Genomic DNA, 19,366 nt, shown 5'->3' with positions numbered 1-19,366 from the left:
GGTAGGCTCATGGCTGCCTACCAGGGAAGTGAGTGGGTGCTTTGTTGCTCAGCACCCTAAGTTCCAACATGGCAGGATCTCGGGAGACACTGGCTGCCTGGTTCTCTCCCTGGGTCACCTGCTGCTCACTCAAGCCTCGGCTGCCTACCAGGGAGGCAAGTGGGTTCCTTTGTTGCCTCTGGATGATGTATTTTAAACAGAGATCTCTCCCTAGACATCGGTTGTGGAGTCCCATAGGAAAACCTCCATCTCTTTAGCAGAAAAGGACTTAAAATAGGCAAAAGAGAGGCTAGACATTTCTCTAAAGTTATACACGAGCCAGTTAAAACATTAAAAAAGCTCAATATAAGTAGCCATTAGCAAAATGCAATGAAAATCACAATGGAAGGGCCAGGGATTTAGCTCAGCAGCATAAGCATCTGCCGGGCAAGCTCGAGGTCCCGAGTTTGATCCCTGGTACCAAAAACAACAACAACAAAAAACTCACAATGAAAAACTACTTCATACTACAGTATGGCTATAATAAAAAGGTCAGATATTAATAAGTGTTGGAAGGGACTTGGAGAAATGGAAACCCTGCAGCATAGCCCATGGGGCTGTGGAGTGGCACCGCTGCTTTGGAAAACAGTCTGACAGTCCCTCAAAAAGTGCAACAGGCAGGCGTGGTGGTAAAGGCTGAGGCAGGAGGATCACTGTGAGTTCAAGGTCAACAGAAAACAAAACAAAAACAAATCATTCAACAGTTACATAAAAACACATGACTCAGCAATTCCACTGTGAGTCCCACGAGGTTTGAAATCATGTCCACATAAAAACTGGTAGTGTTACTCGTAATGGTCCAAATGCCCACCAGATATGAACGGGGAGGTAAAGGGATGTGTGCTCATACAGTGGCACACTGATGGGTCACAAGGAATGAAATACCGACAATTCGACAACACAGGTGACCCTTGATGACATCATACCACGAGACCAATCACGCAACAGCACAGGAGTGCGATTCCACTGTTATGAAATGTCAAGAACATGCAAATCCACAGAAACAGGAAGATTAATGGCTGCAAGCAAATGGCAGTGGGTAGGAGATCAATGCTAACTGCCACGGGGTTTCTTCTGGGGTGAAAAATATGTGCTGAAACTCAGGCAGTAGTGACAGTGATATGAACCCTTAAGGTGGATAAATTTTACAACCTGTGATTTACACCTTAAAAAGCGTTATCATCCTCATCTCAGAAAGTGCAAAAGGAAGCTAGGGACAGTTGTCAAGAAAGCCCACGGAGAACCCCTTGGCGCTTTGTGTGGCAGACAAAGGGTCACTGTGGCCCGATATGCTCCCAGGCTGTCAACTGTGCCAGTCCTCACCAGAGGCAACCCAGCCACTCTTCTCATGTGAGGGGCAAGAAGGTGTCCCAGGAAGAGTAACAGTACCTGACGGAGTATAAAGAGGAAGAGAAAAACCTCATCTGTATGAGAAAATAATTGCTGCCAGGCGCAGTGGCACAGGCCTGTAATCCTGGCACTTGGGAAGCTGAGACAGGAGGATCATTGTGAGTTCTGGGCAACATAGTGAGAACTACAGAGCCAGACTGTGTCTCAGAAAAACAAAACAAAGGGGCTGGGGATTTAGCTCAGTGGCATAAGCGCCTGCCTTGCAAGCGCGTAGTCTGGAGTTCGATCCCTGGTACAGATAAAAAAAAACAAGACAAAACAAAAACCTCCTCACACCAGTAATTTTACTTACTTACATATATGAATTATATTAATATATCACTGGAAAGGCAGCAAAAAACCAAACACATCCTAATCAAGAACTTTCATTTTTATTTTAAATATTTGGATTCCTGCATTATCTACCATTGTTATGGGCAGCTGTTTCTGATATAAACAGGTAAGTTATCTTAAACCTCCAAGAAAAGCAGCAACCGACTCTGAAGACAAATAGACCCCAGCGTGGCTCCCCTGCCAGATCAGACTGGCGGCGGGTCTCTGCCCCTGCCCTCTGAAAATATTTCACAAAGATGTGCAAATTTCAACTAGCCTAGGAAGTGGCACCAGCAGGGTAAACTCATCACGCTATGCCATTGCTCCCTAAGTCGCTCTAGGGAGGGAAGCCACATCATTCCAACACGTGGGTGCACAGAGCCAAACACTAACCTCCACTCCCAAATGACACCTGGAGAAAGACATTCAACACTGGTAGCAATCAACCAAGCTACGTCACTTTGTTGTTGTTGTTGGTCAAAGGTCCAGGTGGAATTTTAGATGAGGAAGAGAAATTAGGAGACAGCTAACCAAAAGCAGCTTGCAGAATTTTGAACACCCTGAGGATTCTCCATCAACACAAGCCTCTGATCTGAAACAAAGTATAGTAAGAGCCTTCATATATATATCTTGGTTTCTTTTCTATCCTTGCTGGGAGTAAACACCAAGGACACCCAAAATGAAGGAAGGAAAGGTGTATCTAGCTCACTGTTTGTGGAAGTTTCAGTCTGTAATCAGTTGGCTCCAAGGTAGGGTGGTATGGCACTGAGGCAAGATGTCAAGGCAGCAGCTAGAACAAAATAGGGCAAGGAGCCCACCCCACCTTATACTGTACACAGGCCACCCCATCCCCACCCCACCTCCCAGGTGTAGCACTCAAAATCTTTGTGCCCTCCTTTGACATTGGATGAAGGTATTTACAAAGTAAGGGTCCTGGCTGCTTACTAAGTCTCTCAAACTTGTAAACTTCTCAAGTTGACACAATGTATCAATCGTAATAATCCATCCTTTGTCAATCTGGCAACCAAACATATTTCTTTAAAGCAGCCTCCAGATACAAAGGCATGCTTACCAACGTTTTGCAACTTGAACATTATGACACAGTTTGACAATCCCTAAGAACCTATTGTCTTCATGAAAAGTACCTGGCTAAAAATATTGTTGCAGATGGAATGATTCTTTACTTACAGGACTCAAAAATCTCCACCACAACACTATCAGAATTGAAAACCAAATTCAGTAGTGCAAGAAGATATGAAATAAACACACAAAAACCAATAGTATTATTAATGAACTCACTGAAAAAATAATTAGGAAATCCAGACCACTCACAGTGGCATCAAAATAAGTAAATACTTTTATGTTAATGTAACAAAAAGAAAGACCACCACAGTGAAAATTGTATCAGATTGAAAAAGGAAATTGAGGACATCTGAAACACAATGTGTGTGTGGGTGGGGGGGGGTTCCTATGGAGTCTTCCTTCTCAGCAATGGAGATCTCAGCTCTATCTTTAGAGTCCACAACTTTACTGGAGCTTTCTGGCCTTTCTGGCCAAAGTCATGTTTTAAATCATCCTTGCTGGGTTCAAGCAAAAAGCTGCCAATGATAGCCACGCCACTACCTCAACATTAGCCTACCTTGAAATTTTTTTTTCTAGATTAGTCCGTCATCCTTCATCTCCATCTCAGTCTCTGGTCATGGGCAAAACGCAGACAAACTTTCCACCAAGCCGTAACACATATCCTGTGGAACCCAACAACCAATGCAGTCCTTCTTTCCAGCAGAAACCTCCCAAGCCTGGTCTTTACTGGCAGGATTTCTATCAGGCTTCTGGTCTTCTGCGCTCTGACTAGAGTCTCTCATGCAGAATAGTCTAAGGCATCCCAGCTATCTACATTCAGGTGACCTCTTCAAATTTTTCCAAACCTTCCCACGAGCCATTCAAAAGAAACACATGGCCAGGAATAATCATAGCAACAACCCCACTCCTGTGGCACCAAATTCTGTCTTGGTTACTTTCCTCTCATTGCTGGGACAAAACACTGGAGGCCCAAAATCAAGGAAAAGTTTACTTAGCTCACTGTGGAGATTTCAGTCCATAATTAGCTGACTCCAAAGCAGGGTGGCGTGGCACTGGGGCAATACTTCAAGGCAGTAGCCAGAGCAAAAGGGGAAAACAAGTCTTTTCTCCTTCCTTATATTGTACACAGGCCCCCTCCAGGGCTGGTGTGGCACTCACAAAAACTCTGGGTGAGGGTATCTGCAAAGTGTGGATATTGGCTTCCTGCCCAATCTCAGTTACACTTCTAAACTTCTCAAGTTAACACAATGTATCAACCATAACACTATACTATATAGCTAAGTTAGCCAAAAATGTTAAAGCAGTCAGAAACAGCTGGGACCTGGAGAGGTCGGTATGGAAGACAGCTGGGGATGGAGGAGCACTTACTCAAGACCAGACTTCAGGAAAATGGGACCACTCAACCACATACTTTCCGCAGGGAGGAACAGCAGGGGTTGATATTCCAGGCACCTAGGGGTGGAGGACCAAGCCTCAGTAGCCCATCCTTTCCAGGAAAGCCCTTGTACGCGCTGCCTCCCCACTCAATCATTATTCCCCAACCCACTGTTCTTACTGGATACTCACTGGTTGGCCACAGTTGTGTCCCACCTCGCAGCCATCCTATGATGTGCCACTGGATCAAAATTATGGAAGCAACTATACCTGTAGTCTTGACTATAGTTCTGACCCACCGTAAGCCTGTATCCCCTTGTGGCTTTGCTCAGTAAACAACTCTGAGAAGCGGGGTTGCTAGACCATCCACTTTCCAGATCCCCTTCTGTCCCTCTTGGATAGAAGCTTTGTCTCAATAAATTCTTTCTGCTCTTAACCTCCGCTGCTCCTCGAATTCATTCCTCAGGCTGGGGATTTAGCTCAGCAGCATAAGCGCCTGCCTTGCAAGCAGGCAGTCGTGAGTTCGATCCCCGGTACCGATAAAAAAAAGGAAAAAGACCAAAAAAAAAAAATTTCATTCCTCAGTTTTACAAAACATAGAGACTCAGCATTTCAGACATCTAGCAGGTTGGGAGTCTCTTTCTGCCGTATATTGTTCCACATAACATTCCTCTTGCTGGATACTTTTGTGAGGTCTTTGTGACTTTATTCTAAATCTCGAACTTCTAAAACAAAAATATCCTCGTGATGCCTTACACTAACTTTCACTGCTCGCAAGCCTAGTTTAACTTCTTCAAGACATCAGATATCTTGGATCAAAATTTAGCCTCAGCACTGTGACATGAGGGCACCAGGAGCAAAAGACACACGGTTTCCCTGGTTTCCCACAGAAGAAAGTGCAGAAAGAAGAAAACCTAAAGTAAATAAATGCAGCACTGTGGGAATGTAGCTGAGGAAGCGAAGCATCCTAAAAACCCACTGCACACAAGACTGGCAAGCAAGTCTGGGAGGCTGACCTACTTTAGTTCCTACATTTGGAGTACCAGGAATTGTATCACCCAGCCACAGACTTCACCAGGGTGGGATCTCTTTCCCCTTTCTTGACCTCCCAGGTTGCAAAGTTCTAGATTTATTTATATTTCTTCCTTTATTGTTTCCACAGCCCATACAGAGGCTAGGCCAATCCTTGTTCCAGTTAGTGGAACAGAAAGCCAAGCAAAGCCCACAGGAAGGGCCCACCAGCTTGACCTTATCCTGCCAGATAGCAGTGGACAGGTCACCAAGATGAGGGGCTCAGGGGCTGCTCTTCATGCTGCATTGTTAACCATGTGGCAGGGGCCCTGCTGGTGTCCATCACAGGAGTAGAAGGGCAAGTGATGAACCCAAGTCACCATGCCACTTGGATCTTGAACAGCACCTCCAGTGTTAGTCCTAAGATCTGAAAACAAGCAAAAGAAAGGTCTTCTCAAGGCACTAAAAAAGAGGGTGGAGCCTGGCACACGGGAGCACACCTATAATCCTAGCATTCTGGGAGGCTAAAGGCAGGAGGATCAAGAGTTTGCACCTAACCTGAGCTCAGTGTGAAGAAGTTGGGTTCAATCCCCAGCCCACACACACTCAACAGGTAGAATTCTGAACCCAAAGCCATGGCAGACACCACAGCATCCAAGAAGCCTCAGGCACTAAAGCCCACTGATGAGCTAAGGCTGGGAGGGAGCTTCCCTCCAGAGATAGCATCCTAGGCCCAACGTGCACCACCCCCCTCATCAGATCATGAGAACACCCAGGGGCTCCCACAAGCTAGGCAAGCATGAGAACAAAACAGCAATCCTAAGGGCAAAAATGAGCAGAGAGCCAAGATGCTGAGTGGGGAAAGGAAAACGCTTAGAGAGTATGACTCAGTCCTGGCTGGCTATGCAACTGCAGAGACATGGGGAAAGAAAGTAACTGCAGCAGGCACTTGCGGGACAAAACCAAGTTTATGTTCTTAAACTGAAACCATGAGTGCAGATCAAAACAAGAGAAACTCAGGCCTGAGTGAACAGGGAGGCTCCGTGGCTCCAGGAACCACAAACCAAACAGCGCTTCTTCCAAAGCCTGATGCTGGCTGACAAAACAGCACAGATGAAGTACATCACTGAGATTTAGAGTATCAGAGCTTTAACCATTCCACCTAAAATCTGGTTTGGGTGGTTTCTTGGTAAAGCAGACTGAATCCAGGTTATACATTAAGCTACACCTTGAATCCCTTTTTAAGAATTTTTATTTTATTCATGAAAACTCGGGGGAAAAAAAAGAATTTTTATTTTGAGACAAGATCTTGACAAACTACTCAGACTGAATTTGAATTTGCAATCCTCCTGCCTCAGCCACCCACACTATTGGGATTGAGGTATCACCACACCTGGCTCCACCTAAATCATGTCACAGGTTTCATGCAATTCACAAGACTGTTCTTTCTTGGCAGTTAGGCTATCTCAACCTCTGCAATCATGAGCAGGAGCTGGTAAGGAGCATTGGTACCACTCAACAAAAATCTCTGCACTCCTGGCATTTTGGGCCAGACTCCCTCCTCCCAGCCGGGGATGGCCTGAGCAGTATGGGAAGTTCAGCAGCACGCCTCACCCTCACCAACTAGGCACCAGCAGCAGCCAAGCTGTCACAAATAAAAACACCCCAGACACTGACAAATGGGGTGGGGAGCGGGATCTCTGAGAACTACTGAACACACAAGTTCCTAAACAGCTACAAAAGAAAAAAAAAAACACCAGTACCACCAGGTTTGGTGGCCTAGCTCTGTAATCCCAGCTAGGCTGAGAAGCTTGGCACGAATTTGTTTCAAAATTTAAAAAGAGCCAGGTGTGGTGGAGCATGTCTGTAATCCCAGAACTCAGGGGCAGGAGGATTGCTGCAAATTCAAGGCCAGCCTAGGCTACAAAGTGAGTTCAAGGCCAGACTGAACTGCATAGCAAAACTGTCTTGAAAAGACCCCCCCCAAGATTAAAACACATAAAATGAGATGAGGTGGGGAAATAGCTCACACTCCCTGGGTTCAATCTTCTGTACCAATAAATAAATAAAATCACAGGGACAAACCTAAACTCAGATATAGAAGAGAGGAAGTCATATTAAACCCCCAGAGCTAGGTGTGGTGGAATTACAAGCCTACAATTCCAGCATGCAGGAGGCTGAGGTTGGAGGATTGCTGTGAGTTTGAGGCCAGTCTGAACTACACAGCCAGACCCTGTCTCAAATAATAAAAATAAAATTTTAAAAACCTTCCATATCTAAGCTTCTGAACTTAGTTCTAGAGTTTGCATTAACTTGTCAACCACCACAATGGACTGAGAACCACCAATAATAAATACTATTAGACTAATTATATTAAATATATTCTAAGAGTTCTACATATATTATGTGTTTTCTCTTCATGACAACCCTATAAGTCATGTGCTAGCATTATTCTCATTGTAAGAAGAGGAAACTGAGACACAAGCGCCTAACTAACTTGCCCAAGGACAGTGTCAGGTTAGAAACTCATGTGGTCTGACCTCAGTGCCCACGAGCTTCCACTATACCAGACCAAACTCCCATGCTACAAAGTTGTTCTATTAGCACTGTCTATTAAATAGTTACAGGTAGCTATTAATTTAATTATAGTTAAACACTGAGCTCAGCATGGTGACACATGCCTGTAATCCTAGCACTCTGGGATGCTGCGGCAGAAAGATCACAAATCCAATCTCAGCTTTGGCTACTTAGTGATTTAGTGAGAATCTGTCTTGTCCCAGCACCCAGTAAGGCTAAGGCAATGTAGGGACTTAGCATGAGCCTTTCTCAAATTTAAAAAACAAAGAAGGGCTGGGGATGTAGCTCAGTGTAAAGGACTTCAGTTCAATTCCAGCAATACCAAAACACAATTTTTTTTAAAATAAATAGTCGAGAATGCAGCTCAACACCAACACCCAGGGTTCAATCCCCAATAATGCAGATGACAGATGGTAAATAAATAAGGCAATAGATGTTAGATGATGGTTGATAGACAAATGATACAGATGACAGATAGATAGGTTGATAGCCATCATACTTCTCAGGAACGCTATCAGTTTCTACAAAGTTATCATACAGACCTAGCAATTTCCACAGAGTATATACCCAACAGAATTAAAAACATGTCTACACAAAAACTTATATACAGCCGGAAGTGGTGGCACACACCTGTAATCCCAACACTTGGGAGGTTGAGGCAAGAGAATCACAAATTCAAGGCCAGTTTGGGCCTCATAAGAAAGATCAGCTTGCACTACAGAGACCTGGTCCCCAAAAAACAAACAAACAAACTTATTTACCAATGTTCAGCATTATTCATAGCTCTGAATTGAAAACAGCCCAATGTTTACTGGTGAATAAGAAAAATGTGGTATATTCATACAATGGAAAGTTAACTGACCATTTTTAAAAAATGAAGATCACTCAGGAGGCTGAGGCAGGAGGATTGCTAAGAATCTGGGGCCAGCCTGAACTACACAACAAGATCCTGTCTTAAAAAGAGACAGGGAGACTGAGATGAGCCTGGCTACACAGACAGTTGCTGAACACAGGGAGACCTCCCATCAAAACAGAAAAAAAGGAATGAAGTACTGCTGCAGGCTGCAACACGCATACACCAGGAAACCTTGACGCTGAGTGAAAGAAGACAGGCACAAAAGAAAGCATCAGCTAGCCAGGCATAGTGGCGAATACCTGTGATCCCAGCATTCGGAGGCTGAGGAAAGAGGACAGCAAGCTCTCGTCCCGCCTGAGTAAGTCAGTGGCACAGTGAACCCCATCTCAAACACAGAAAGAGCTGGGGATGTAGCACAGGGGTTCAGCACCTCTGGGTTCCACCCCTTAGGACCACAAAAACAATCCAGTCTACATGTTTACTCCTTGTGAGGGTTCCCTACATCCCATCTTCCTGTTGCCCTAGAGGAATCAGCTGCTCCCTTGCTCCCCAGTCTTCCATTCCGGGTCAGCCCTGATCCATTTTGATGCCAATGGCTTGGGTGTTATCTGCCCTCCCAAGAGTGCACAGCTCCTACGTGGAGCCCAGTAGCAGCCTGCTACGTTTCGGTGTCTCTTCTTTGAACTCTCACCAAATGGACTAAGAAAGGCGGTAAAGCCCACCGATCTCTGGAAGCCTTGGGACACAGCAGTACTCCACAAACCTGTGGCCACCATAACAGATCACTCATGAGGGGAGGGGTGGGGTGGAGCTCCCAGCCTAGCAGCCAGCAAAGAGCATGCTGGGGAAAAGAGTAGGAATTGGCCTCCACCCAACTCAAAAATTTTTTATTTATTTTATTTTTCGGTACCAGGGATGGAACTCACAACCACCCGCTTGCAAGGCAGGTGCTTATGCCGCTGAGCTAAATCCCCAACTCCTCCAACTCAAAATTTAAACTTGGTAAACTGGTTGTGGCGGTGAACACCTGTAATCCCAGTACTCCAGAGGCTGAGACAGGTAGATTACTCCAAATTTGAAGCCAGCCTAGGCTACAAAGTGAGTTCAAGGCCAGCATGAACTGCATGGTGAAACTATCTGAATAAGACCAAACAAAAACAAACAAAAAATCTTAAGCTTGGTAGAGGAAAGGTAACCACGCCATCTGTAGAAAACTGTGTCCAGACGTTGGCCAAGTCACCATATAGAAAAAGGCACTTCCGGGGCTGGGGATTTAGCTCAGCAGCATAAGTGCCTGCCTTGCAAGCAGGCAGTCTTGAGTTCGATCCCTGGTACCGATGATAAAAAAAAAAAAAAAAAAAAAAGGTATTTCTAAAAAACACAAACACCAGAAGTACATTTACTAAAATATTTGTTTGTTTTTTGAGACAGGGTCTTAGGCTGGCCTCGAACTCATAGGGATCCTCCTTGTCTCAGTCTCATGAACGCTGGGATTACAGTTGTACGATACCACATCCAGATTCCAAAACTTCATTCGTAAAAAAATTTCATTCATGGGCCAGGGATATAGCTCAGCAGCACACTGCCTGCCTTGAAAGCCCTAAGTCATCAGTTTGATTCCCAGCATACACAAAAAAATTCATTCATTCATTGTGGTACTGGGGATGGAGGGAAGGGCCTCCCACACTGAGCTACACCCTTAGCTCTTTCTATGTTTAGTTTGACAAGGTCTCAAAAAAATCACTAAAGCCGACTAGGGTAGTGCATATCTGTAATCCCAGCACTCAAGAGGCTGATGCAGGAGAAGCACTGTGAGTTCAAGGGCAGCCTGGGCTCTACCTAGTGAGTTCAAGACCAGTCTTTACACAGTGAGACTCCGCCTAGCAGGAAGGGGAAGGATATTGAGAAATTACTACAGTACCCAGGTTGGTCTCAAATGTTCAATCTTCCTGCCTCAATTTCTCAGATTACAAATGTGAACCAAAACACCCAGCTTATTTTTTGAGACAAAGTTCTCAATTACCAAATCACCCAAATTCCTGCCTCAGTCTCCCAGACTGCTGGGATTATAGGCCTCTCTAGTGTAAAGCTTTATTTAAAATAATAGTTCAATATGCTGGTTGAATCTAAACACCGTTATTACAAAGAAACTCTGTTTTCTCAGTCACAAATTTAATGTAGGAAACAAATGCCAAAGCCTTTCTGTTTAAGAGCTCTAATTCAAGGAATCATGTCGTGAGTCACAGGGAAAATCTGAATTCCTAACTTCAGAAAGTACACTAGGCTGATTGGGAGGCAGAGCTGGGAGGAGGCACAGCCTCTGAATGTAACTGTGCAGGAGACAGAGGAGGAGATCCACCTCAGGTCAGGGAGACAATGCGGTGCCCATGCGGCAGCTTTCCCATCCAGAATGGGGACAGCGCACCTTCTCAACTCAAAGGGTACTGGACTCACTGTGGAATACCCGAAATCCAGCAATGCCAAAAAGTCTGTGTTCTGCTGCCTTACAAGCCCCCAACACACCTAACTTGTGACAGAGTAAGAGTTCATAATTATACTTTAACTTCCATTCTAAAGTTAAAAATCAAAACGTAAACCCCACCGTATGTATCTAGTATACTTGCCATAAAGAGGTGCTGTTGGGGGGCACAGGAAGTGGGGCAGGCAGCAACCAGAAGCACCTAACAGCTGTTGGTCAGCACAAGCAGCCATCCAAACAGAACAAAGTACAAAAGCCATCCTGTCCCCAAAGTATTACAGGCACCAGGAATGAGATAAGGCTCCAATTCTGGCATGACACTGAAGGTCCTCTTTTATGACTTTTTTCTCCTACATTTTGCAAATCTCTTTAATGTCTGAGGTAATAAAAGACAACCAGATTCTCCCCTACCCCATGTCTCTTCACCTCCTCCCAGGCTCCAGAAGCCCAGAGGAACAGCCAGCCACCTTCCCAGCTTCTTGCTGAAGAGGATTCTGTGCCCACCCCAAGGCTTGACACAAAAACAGACGCGGGCAGCGGGGCATAGTGGCTCACATCTGTGATCCCAGGTATCGGGAGGCTAAGGTGGGAGGATCTCTGTGCATTCAAGACCATTCTGGGCTACAAGGAGTTCAAGATCAGCCTAAACTACCCTGTCTCAAACAAATGAACAGACATGGGCAAAACAAAAGTAAGTTCATTCTATATTCTGTCCTGCTAATATCTATATTTCTGTTTGGTTTTGAGACAAGGTCTTGCTATATAGTTCAGACTGACCTTGAACCCACCATGTAGCCTAAACTGTCTCAGTCTCCCAAATCCTGAAATTAAAGGAGTGTGCCACCATGCCCAGCCCAACACATACCTATCTTTGTTTTTCTTGTACCAGGGATCAAACTCATAACCGCAAACTTGCCAGGTAAGCACTTACGCTACTGAGCTAAGTCCCCAGCCCCTGTAATTCCTAATTTTACCAATACTGAGAGTTACAGCTGTTCCAGCAGACAAAATTTATTTTCTCCTGACACTTTATAATTTTAACTGGGAAGCCTGAGAAGCCTAACAAAGATTAAAACTGAAGGGTCTCAGCCCCACAAAAGGTCATATTGTATTAGAAAATGAGCTCTATTTCTTTCACATTATTCCCAATATACACAAATATAGTGAAAAGAAACTACATATTTCAACATATAGTGTAGTGTATACGTGCAATGGAATACTATTCAATCAGAAAAAGGAATGAACTACTGGACCTGTATATGGATAAACTTTGAAAAGATTACATGAGGCCAGATGTGGTGGCACATACCTGTAAGCCCAGCACTCTGGGAAGCTGAAACAGGAGGAATGCAAATTCAGGCTTAGTCCTGGAAACGTAATGAGATACCCATGTCTCAAAATAAAGAGTTGGAGATGTAGCTCAGTGCAAAAACCTCGAGTTCAATCCCAGTAAAAACAAAACAAAAAACCAAAACCAAACCACTGAAGAACCCAAACACAAAATATCACATATTGTGAACTTTCATTTACATGAAATATCCAAATAGGTTAATCTGGAGACAGAAAGCAGACTGGTGGTTGTTGAGGGGCTGTTGGGAGGAGGGAATAGAGTAACTGGTTAATGAGGAGTTTTCTTTGTGGTGATGAAAACGTTTGGAACTGCACAGAGTTGGTGGTTGCACAACACTGCAAATGTACTAACCACAGAACTGTTCACCTTAAAACTTGTTAATTTTGTTATATGTCAACTGGCGTTAAAAATTAGTATTTTAAAATAGAGCACAATGGACAAACAATGGACAAACAAGATGCATGTGTGAAAAGCAGTCTTTATACGCAGAGGGAAAAGAAGAATTTTTACTGGACTCGCTTATGCCCTTGATCACAATATGAAGACCAAGTGCTACGTGGATAGACGATGCCATTGTGATACCTGTCTGTGCCCATGATTGTCCTGTGGCAGAAGACAAGAACAGGGAAAGGAGCAGAAGAAAATACACAGTTAGGGGGTTGGGGATTTAGCTCAGTGGCATAAGAACCTGCCTTGCAAGCAGGCAGTCGTGAGTTCGATCCCCGGTACCGATAAAAAAAAGAAAAGGAAAGAAAATACACGGCTAGAGCCTGGTCAAAATTAAGGGAGGAGGGGTGCCACGGTCTGCAGGACCCCACCCAGCCTGGCACCGCAGGTAGCGCTCCCATTAGGGTTTCAAAACGTCAGCCAGAGCTGGACCGGCACAGGCGAGTCTCCCTGCCTGAAGAAGCTGTAAGACACCCAGCAAGAAAAGCCGGGCGCCCAATGCGCTGCCCACACTGGCGTCGCAACTACCCTTTACTCCAAAGCCCTGAGCGGCCCAGATCAGCAAATGAATTGCCCTCCTAGGCCGACGAGTCCAATAGAGGTTATTTATAACTTCTTTGGAGGTGGGAGGTCCCCAATCCACTCGTCGCACCTGCCTTCCGCAGGCTACAAAAGTGCCCTGCCCGACTCCACGCAAACCAAGCAAGAATGCCCGCAAAACTTGCCTTCTCCCGGCCTGACATAAACATGGTCTCAGGCCGCTTCCCCTGGCAGTCAGTTGTCTCCACCGTGGCCGACACCACAGACGCATATGCAGCCCCACTGACTCGGTTACCTGCTCCTGGGGGGCCACGAATGACCGCCCATGGATCGGCGAGCCACCAAAGTCCTGCAACACCACCCCAACGCACCCAGCAGAGCGGCCGTCCCAAGAGCCCCGCACGCGCGTGGCACCGTCCCCGCCACCAGAACTGTCACAGGTGTCCCCTGCTAAACAGCTGCAAAGCCCGAGCGCTCGCCCACGCCAGGCACGGGCGTTCCCCGTGGGACTCCTCGACACTGGACAACAACTCTACTTCAGACCCCCTTCCAGCCAGGCCTCCACTACCCCAGGAGCCCCGGGCCGACCCGGACGGCCCCTCCCCCTCACCTGCGGGGGTTCGGCCCGGGCTGACAGGCGGCTGGGCAGCGCCTGGAGGAGCAGGAGCGCCATGCCACCCAGGAGCCTCCTCCTCTCCATCCCACCCCCTGCTCCTGCTCCTCCGAAACGGCGCCGCCACTCTCCTCCTCCTCCTCCCTCGCTCCTTTCCTCTTCCTTCTTCCTTTCTTTTCCGGTTTCTCTCTCCCCTCCCCCTTCCGGCTCGGCTCCACCCCGCCCCAGGCAAGACAAGGCCGGAGATGGTCTCTAGTTCCGGAGTCTCATTGGCTCTTACCTTTCGCGTACTGACCAAAATATATGTCAATCAAGGGTAAGTGCCGCCTATCGGAGGGAAGGCTGGAGAGAGCCAGCCAATGAAAAGTAGAAGGAAGATGGGCCATTTTGAGAGCTGTGGATTTGTGTGAAATACGTTCCATCCCTGCAGAGAGTGGCGGAAGTAGCTAGGATCGCTGGGTAGAGCCATCCAAAAGATGCACTGTATTGAACAGTCTAGTTGGGATTCAGCCGTTTTCAGTGTGACAGAAGTAACAGGTTTCCACAGACCAATCATTGAAAAAAGAGAGCGAGAAAGGAGTGGTGATTCTAAATGTGTTTGAAAGTAAGATTGCCAGAAGGTAAAAAGGCACTCCTAAAGAGAAAAACAATTGCAGTCTAAAAGTCTTTGATGTCGTTTGTCTTGAAGCACAACCCCACTAACAGGATCTCTGTTCCAGTGGCAAATGGCCCGAGCAGCAACTTTGGTCCAAAATTGCAACGACCCTGCCTCCAAAAAGACCAAGAGCGCAAGAGTTCATGGCCAGCCTGTACTTTTTTTGTGGGTGGGGAGTGGGGGAAATACAATAAGCACTTTAAGTAGTTTTGGGAGCAGGCAGTGATCAGGGCTCACGCGTGTAATCCCTCAAGGCTGAGGCAGGAGGATCATTGCAAACCCAAGGACCAAACTGGGCTCCATAGTGAGTTCAAGGCCAGCCTAAACTACAAGCTGAGTACATTCCAAAAACAAAAGTCTACACTACCAACCGTGGAGAAAGGTTTCTTTTTCCTCACAGCCCCACCAGCATTTGTTATACATTGTTTTCTTGGTAATAGCCATTTTTTCTGGGGTGAAATGGAATCTCAGTGTTGTTATAAATTGTATCTCTTGGGGATGGGGATTTAGCTCGGCAGGATAAATGCCTGCCTTGCAAGTGTGCACTCCTGAGTTCGATCCCTGGTACAGATTAAAAACAAAAATAAAAATAAATAAATAAATAAATAGTATCTCTTAGCCAGGCATGGTAGCGCATGCCTGTAATAACAGCACTTAGGAGGCTGAGGCAGGAGGATCGTTGTGACTTGGAGACCAGTCTGAGATATGTATGAAGTGAGCCCAAGGCCAGCCTCAATTGCATAGTGACACCTGTGTCAAAAAGACAAAAAATTAATTACTCTTGTTTGATCAGTGGAACCACTGTGAAAATTAGAGTGACGACACCTCAAAAAATTAAAACTGTAAGTTCCACTTGATCCAGTATTCATCTTCCCAAAAAAATTAAAAGCGTTGGGGCTGGGGATTTAGCTCAGTGGCATAAGCGCCTGCCTTGCAAGCAGGCAGTTGTAAGTTCGATCCCCGGTACCGATAAAAAGAAAAAAGACAAAAAAAATAAAATAAAATAAAAGCGTCATACCACAGAGATATATGCACACCTGTTTATAGAGGCACACTTTGTGATAGCTAAATCTAGGAAACAGCTCAAATGTCCATCAACAAATGAATGGATAAAGATGTGGTTTTTTTAATACAATAATGTACCACTCAGCCATAAAAAAGAAAAAACGAGACATTTCTAGGTAAATGGATGCACCTTGAGACTATACTCTTAACTGAAATAAATCAGACACACATGTTCAAATATCACATGGTTTCTCTGGTGTGAGAAATGGCAAGTGTAAATGTATAGTAGATATTGTAAAATAGGAAGAAAATATTCAGATGAGAAGAGGAACTAGGGAAAAGAAAAAAACAAAAAATGGAAACAAAGCTTTTGTAAATGAGTAGAAGATGGGTTGAAGGGAGGGGAGGGGAATGGGGAAATAAAGAACTAAACTGTATCACTTCCAGGTACAAATTCCCTATGGTGAATGTGATTACTATGTATATCTAAAGTATACCCATTAAATTATTTTTTGAAGTTTTTTTTTCTAAGTTTTTACTAAAAACTATGACTCTTCACTTGAGCTTACAAATGCCCAATAGGCAACTGAGAGTAGAACAAAACCATCTTCACTTTGTGAAGCTCTGGAACAAATCCTCCTCAGCTCTGCATACTGAAATACAGTATTAGCACTTACAGTGTGTTTATCTGAAAATTACCAAAAGAAGGCTTTTTGGCCCTAAATTTACCTTGCTTAGCTCATCCTCCAACACTGAGAAAACCTACTCCTGAAGCTCCATTTGCCTTTAAACCTGTGGTCACCTTGGACTCCAGCAGAGCCATACACAACTGACTCTGCCCCCCAGTTATTAAGTCTTCTGGGAACCAAATATAACACTCAATCCTCAGTCCTTGAAGATTTCTCATGAGAACTAATTTGCCGCTCAAACCAGATGGGTCTCTTTAACTCTTCAAAAGCAAGACAAAGTGGGGTGTGGTGCTGCACACCTGTAACCCCAGCAATTGGGAATTTGTGGCAGGAGGATTCCCAGGAGTTTGAGGCGAGCCTGAATACATAGCAACTGAGGCCAGACCACATAGGAAGACTGTCTCAAAAAAAGAAAAAGGAGAAACAAAAACGAGTGAGAACACAATGAACGAAATTCCACAGTGCTATTCTTCCATTAAAGCTTTTGACTGTAAATTCATATTGTTTTAGTCTTCATCTCCATTATCTCTCCAGCCACTGACACACACACACAGCCACAGCAGCACACACCAATCCAAACATAGTGTGTGTTCCTCCTTTGTAGAACACAGGCCCTGCAGGACATCTACTTCAAGCTTCTCAGCACGGCCCTCTGGGCTGCATCCCACCCACTTCTCTCCCTGCCCACCACTCCTTGTCCTTACTTCAAGACACACCTGAGAACTGCCTTCTTTACAGATTCCAGAGTTTTCTTTACAAATTCCTAGCCCTCATTTCTTCTGGGTCCATGTGTGATACAGTGTGTAGTCTATATATGATTTACAGGTTTTGTTTTGGACATAGGATCTCACTATGTCATGCAGGTTGGCCTTGAACTGTGTAGCCAAGACTGGCCTCAAACTCATGGGTATCCTCCTGCTTCAGTCACCCATGTCCTGGGATTATAGGTTTGCATTATCACATCCAGTTGATTTGCAGATTGTTGTTTTATTGAGGCAGGGTCTCAATATGTGATGCAGGCTGGCCTTGACTGGCTTATATAGCCCACCTGGGCCACAAACTCATAGGATGCTCCTGCCTCAGCCTCCTGGGTGCTGGGATTACAAGTGTACACCACTCCACCTGGCTTTTCTGCAGATTTTTGTATAGCACACTATCTGCCTCCTTTTCCTTTTGCTTCTTGTTATACTGAGAATTGAACACAGGCTTTCCCATAGAGTTACACTCATACTTCTTTAGCCCTTTTTAAATTTTTGAAACTTTTACTATTTTTTTGAGATACAATCTCACTACTTAGCTAAGGCGGGCCTCAAACTTGATTCTCCAGCCATGGCTTCCTAAATACCGACTTTACAGGTACACACCACACCTGTTCTGTAGATTTTTTTAACTGAGATGAGGTCTAGCTAATGTCCTAAATTACCCAAGTTGGGCTTGAACATGCCATCTTCCTGCTTCAACCTCCCAAGAATCTAGGATTACAGGTGTGAGACACCAGGCCTGGTTCTCCTTTTAGAACTTCTAGAACCTGTAATCCCAACACTCGGGAGGCTGAGGCAGGACTGCTGTGTGCTGGAGGCCACCCCAGGTTACCTAGTGAGTTCATGGCCAGCCTGAGCTATAAAGTGACAGCTGTCTCAAAATGAAATAAAATTTCCATGCCTTATATAGGACTGAATCATGGTAAAATAATGGCACATTACCATGCAGGAAGCCCTGGGTTTCATCCCACATGAAGAGTCTGACAGCCCAGAGAGGTGGCACACGCCTGTCATTCCAGCTTCAGAGGAGGCTGAGGCAGAAAAAGGCAAGTTGGAGCCCAGCCTAAGAAACTTAATGATTGAGATCCTGTCTCAATCAATAACTGAGGATATAGCTTAATGAACAGGCCCTGGGCTCAATCCCCACTACCGCCAAATGGAAAAAAATCTGGTAAATACAGGGGTTTCTACCCCAGCCTTTTCTCTTCTTAGCCAAGAGCTCTCCAGCAGGACAAACACTATGCCCTTCGGAGTCTAGAGCAGCACTGCCCAGAGCAGCCTGCCAGTCACCCTACCTCCCTTCAAGGTTAACAGGTGCCAGCTCAAAAGGGAGGCGTCACAAAGCAGGAGAGAACGAACACCACCGACTTATTTATGTGGCCTTGGCACTGAGCTAGAGTGCGAGCCCTTTATTTAGGGAGAATGCTGCTAAACTGCCCAGGCTGCTCCAGTTTACAATCCTGTGCCACTTCCACAAAATGCCTAACAAAAGCAATCAACAGAGCAGACGAGCTGGGAGTTGCGTGATAGGCTGCAACAGAGGCACCCAAGCTTAAGCTGTGGAACCCACAGTGCAGGCTGCAGGTTTGGAGACTTCTGCCCTAGAAGCCTTCTCAGTACCAGGCAGGAAGAGGTGTGAAGGGGTTACAGGCAGATCATTCAAAGGAACAGATCGGGGACCCTGAAGGCTCAGAGTTGTCAGAGATGGGAAGACCAGTTTTACTCAGGGGTGGAACTGGAATCTAGGAACCTACAGAAATTCTTTACTGAAGAAAGGAATGGCTCACCCACAGATAGAGATAATAAAGGCCCATATCACCAGGAAAGGGACTTTTTTTTGAAACATGAGCAGTCTAAGATGTTTTGCCTAAACAATTTTTGAATTCTTGAATCTGTTTCTTGCTCCCTCTCATGGTCAGGTTTTTGCTCTCCACCTTATTAACTAAAGTATCCTTACAGGGTTTGGGGTGAGGGTCATGGGAGGAAGAGACACACACCCAGGAACGCCTTGGGTAATGATATGTATCAAGTTGCAGTCTAGTTAAAAGCACCATTTTTAAATGAGACTTTCCTTATCTCCTTCCTATTCCTTCCATCCTACCTCAGAAGTAGAGGGGGTAAGGGGCCAGGGACTTCTTTGTGGGTAAGAAAAGTGCTCCGAAGT

General features: G+C 45.4%; 1 protein-coding gene across 3 annotated transcripts in view; it reads right to left on the bottom strand.

Annotated features, from left to right (window-relative positions):
* Wbp1l (WW domain binding protein 1 like) overlaps positions 1 to 19,366 on the bottom strand; it is a 77,966-nt gene that overhangs the window by 39,491 nt on the left and 19,109 nt on the right. The window contains exon 1 of one of the 3 annotated variants that reach the window (XM_005005985.3): positions 14,090 to 14,252. The exons of 1 other annotated variant lie outside the window; for it this stretch is intronic. Coding sequence is in view for 1 of the 2 variants with exons in the window: in XM_003475231.4 (XP_003475279.4) it covers positions 14,090 to 14,179 (90 nt within the window). In the remaining variant the exon portion in view is untranslated. Of the gene's footprint in view, positions 1 to 14,089; positions 14,253 to 19,366 lie in introns of those variants that run through there. One more of the 3 variants, XM_003475231.4, reaches the window with a different exon arrangement.

The sequence above is a fragment of the Cavia porcellus genome, unplaced genomic scaffold (assembly GCF_034190915.1).
Source record: "Cavia porcellus strain 051 isolate PalLab524CR breed Dunkin Hartley unplaced genomic scaffold, mCavPor4.1 scaffold_2, whole genome shotgun sequence".
NCBI classification, from domain to species: Eukaryota; Metazoa; Chordata; class Mammalia; order Rodentia; family Caviidae; genus Cavia; species Cavia porcellus.
The sequence above is the reverse complement of the archived record's forward strand: the minus strand, read 5'-3'. Positions and strand labels throughout refer to the sequence as shown.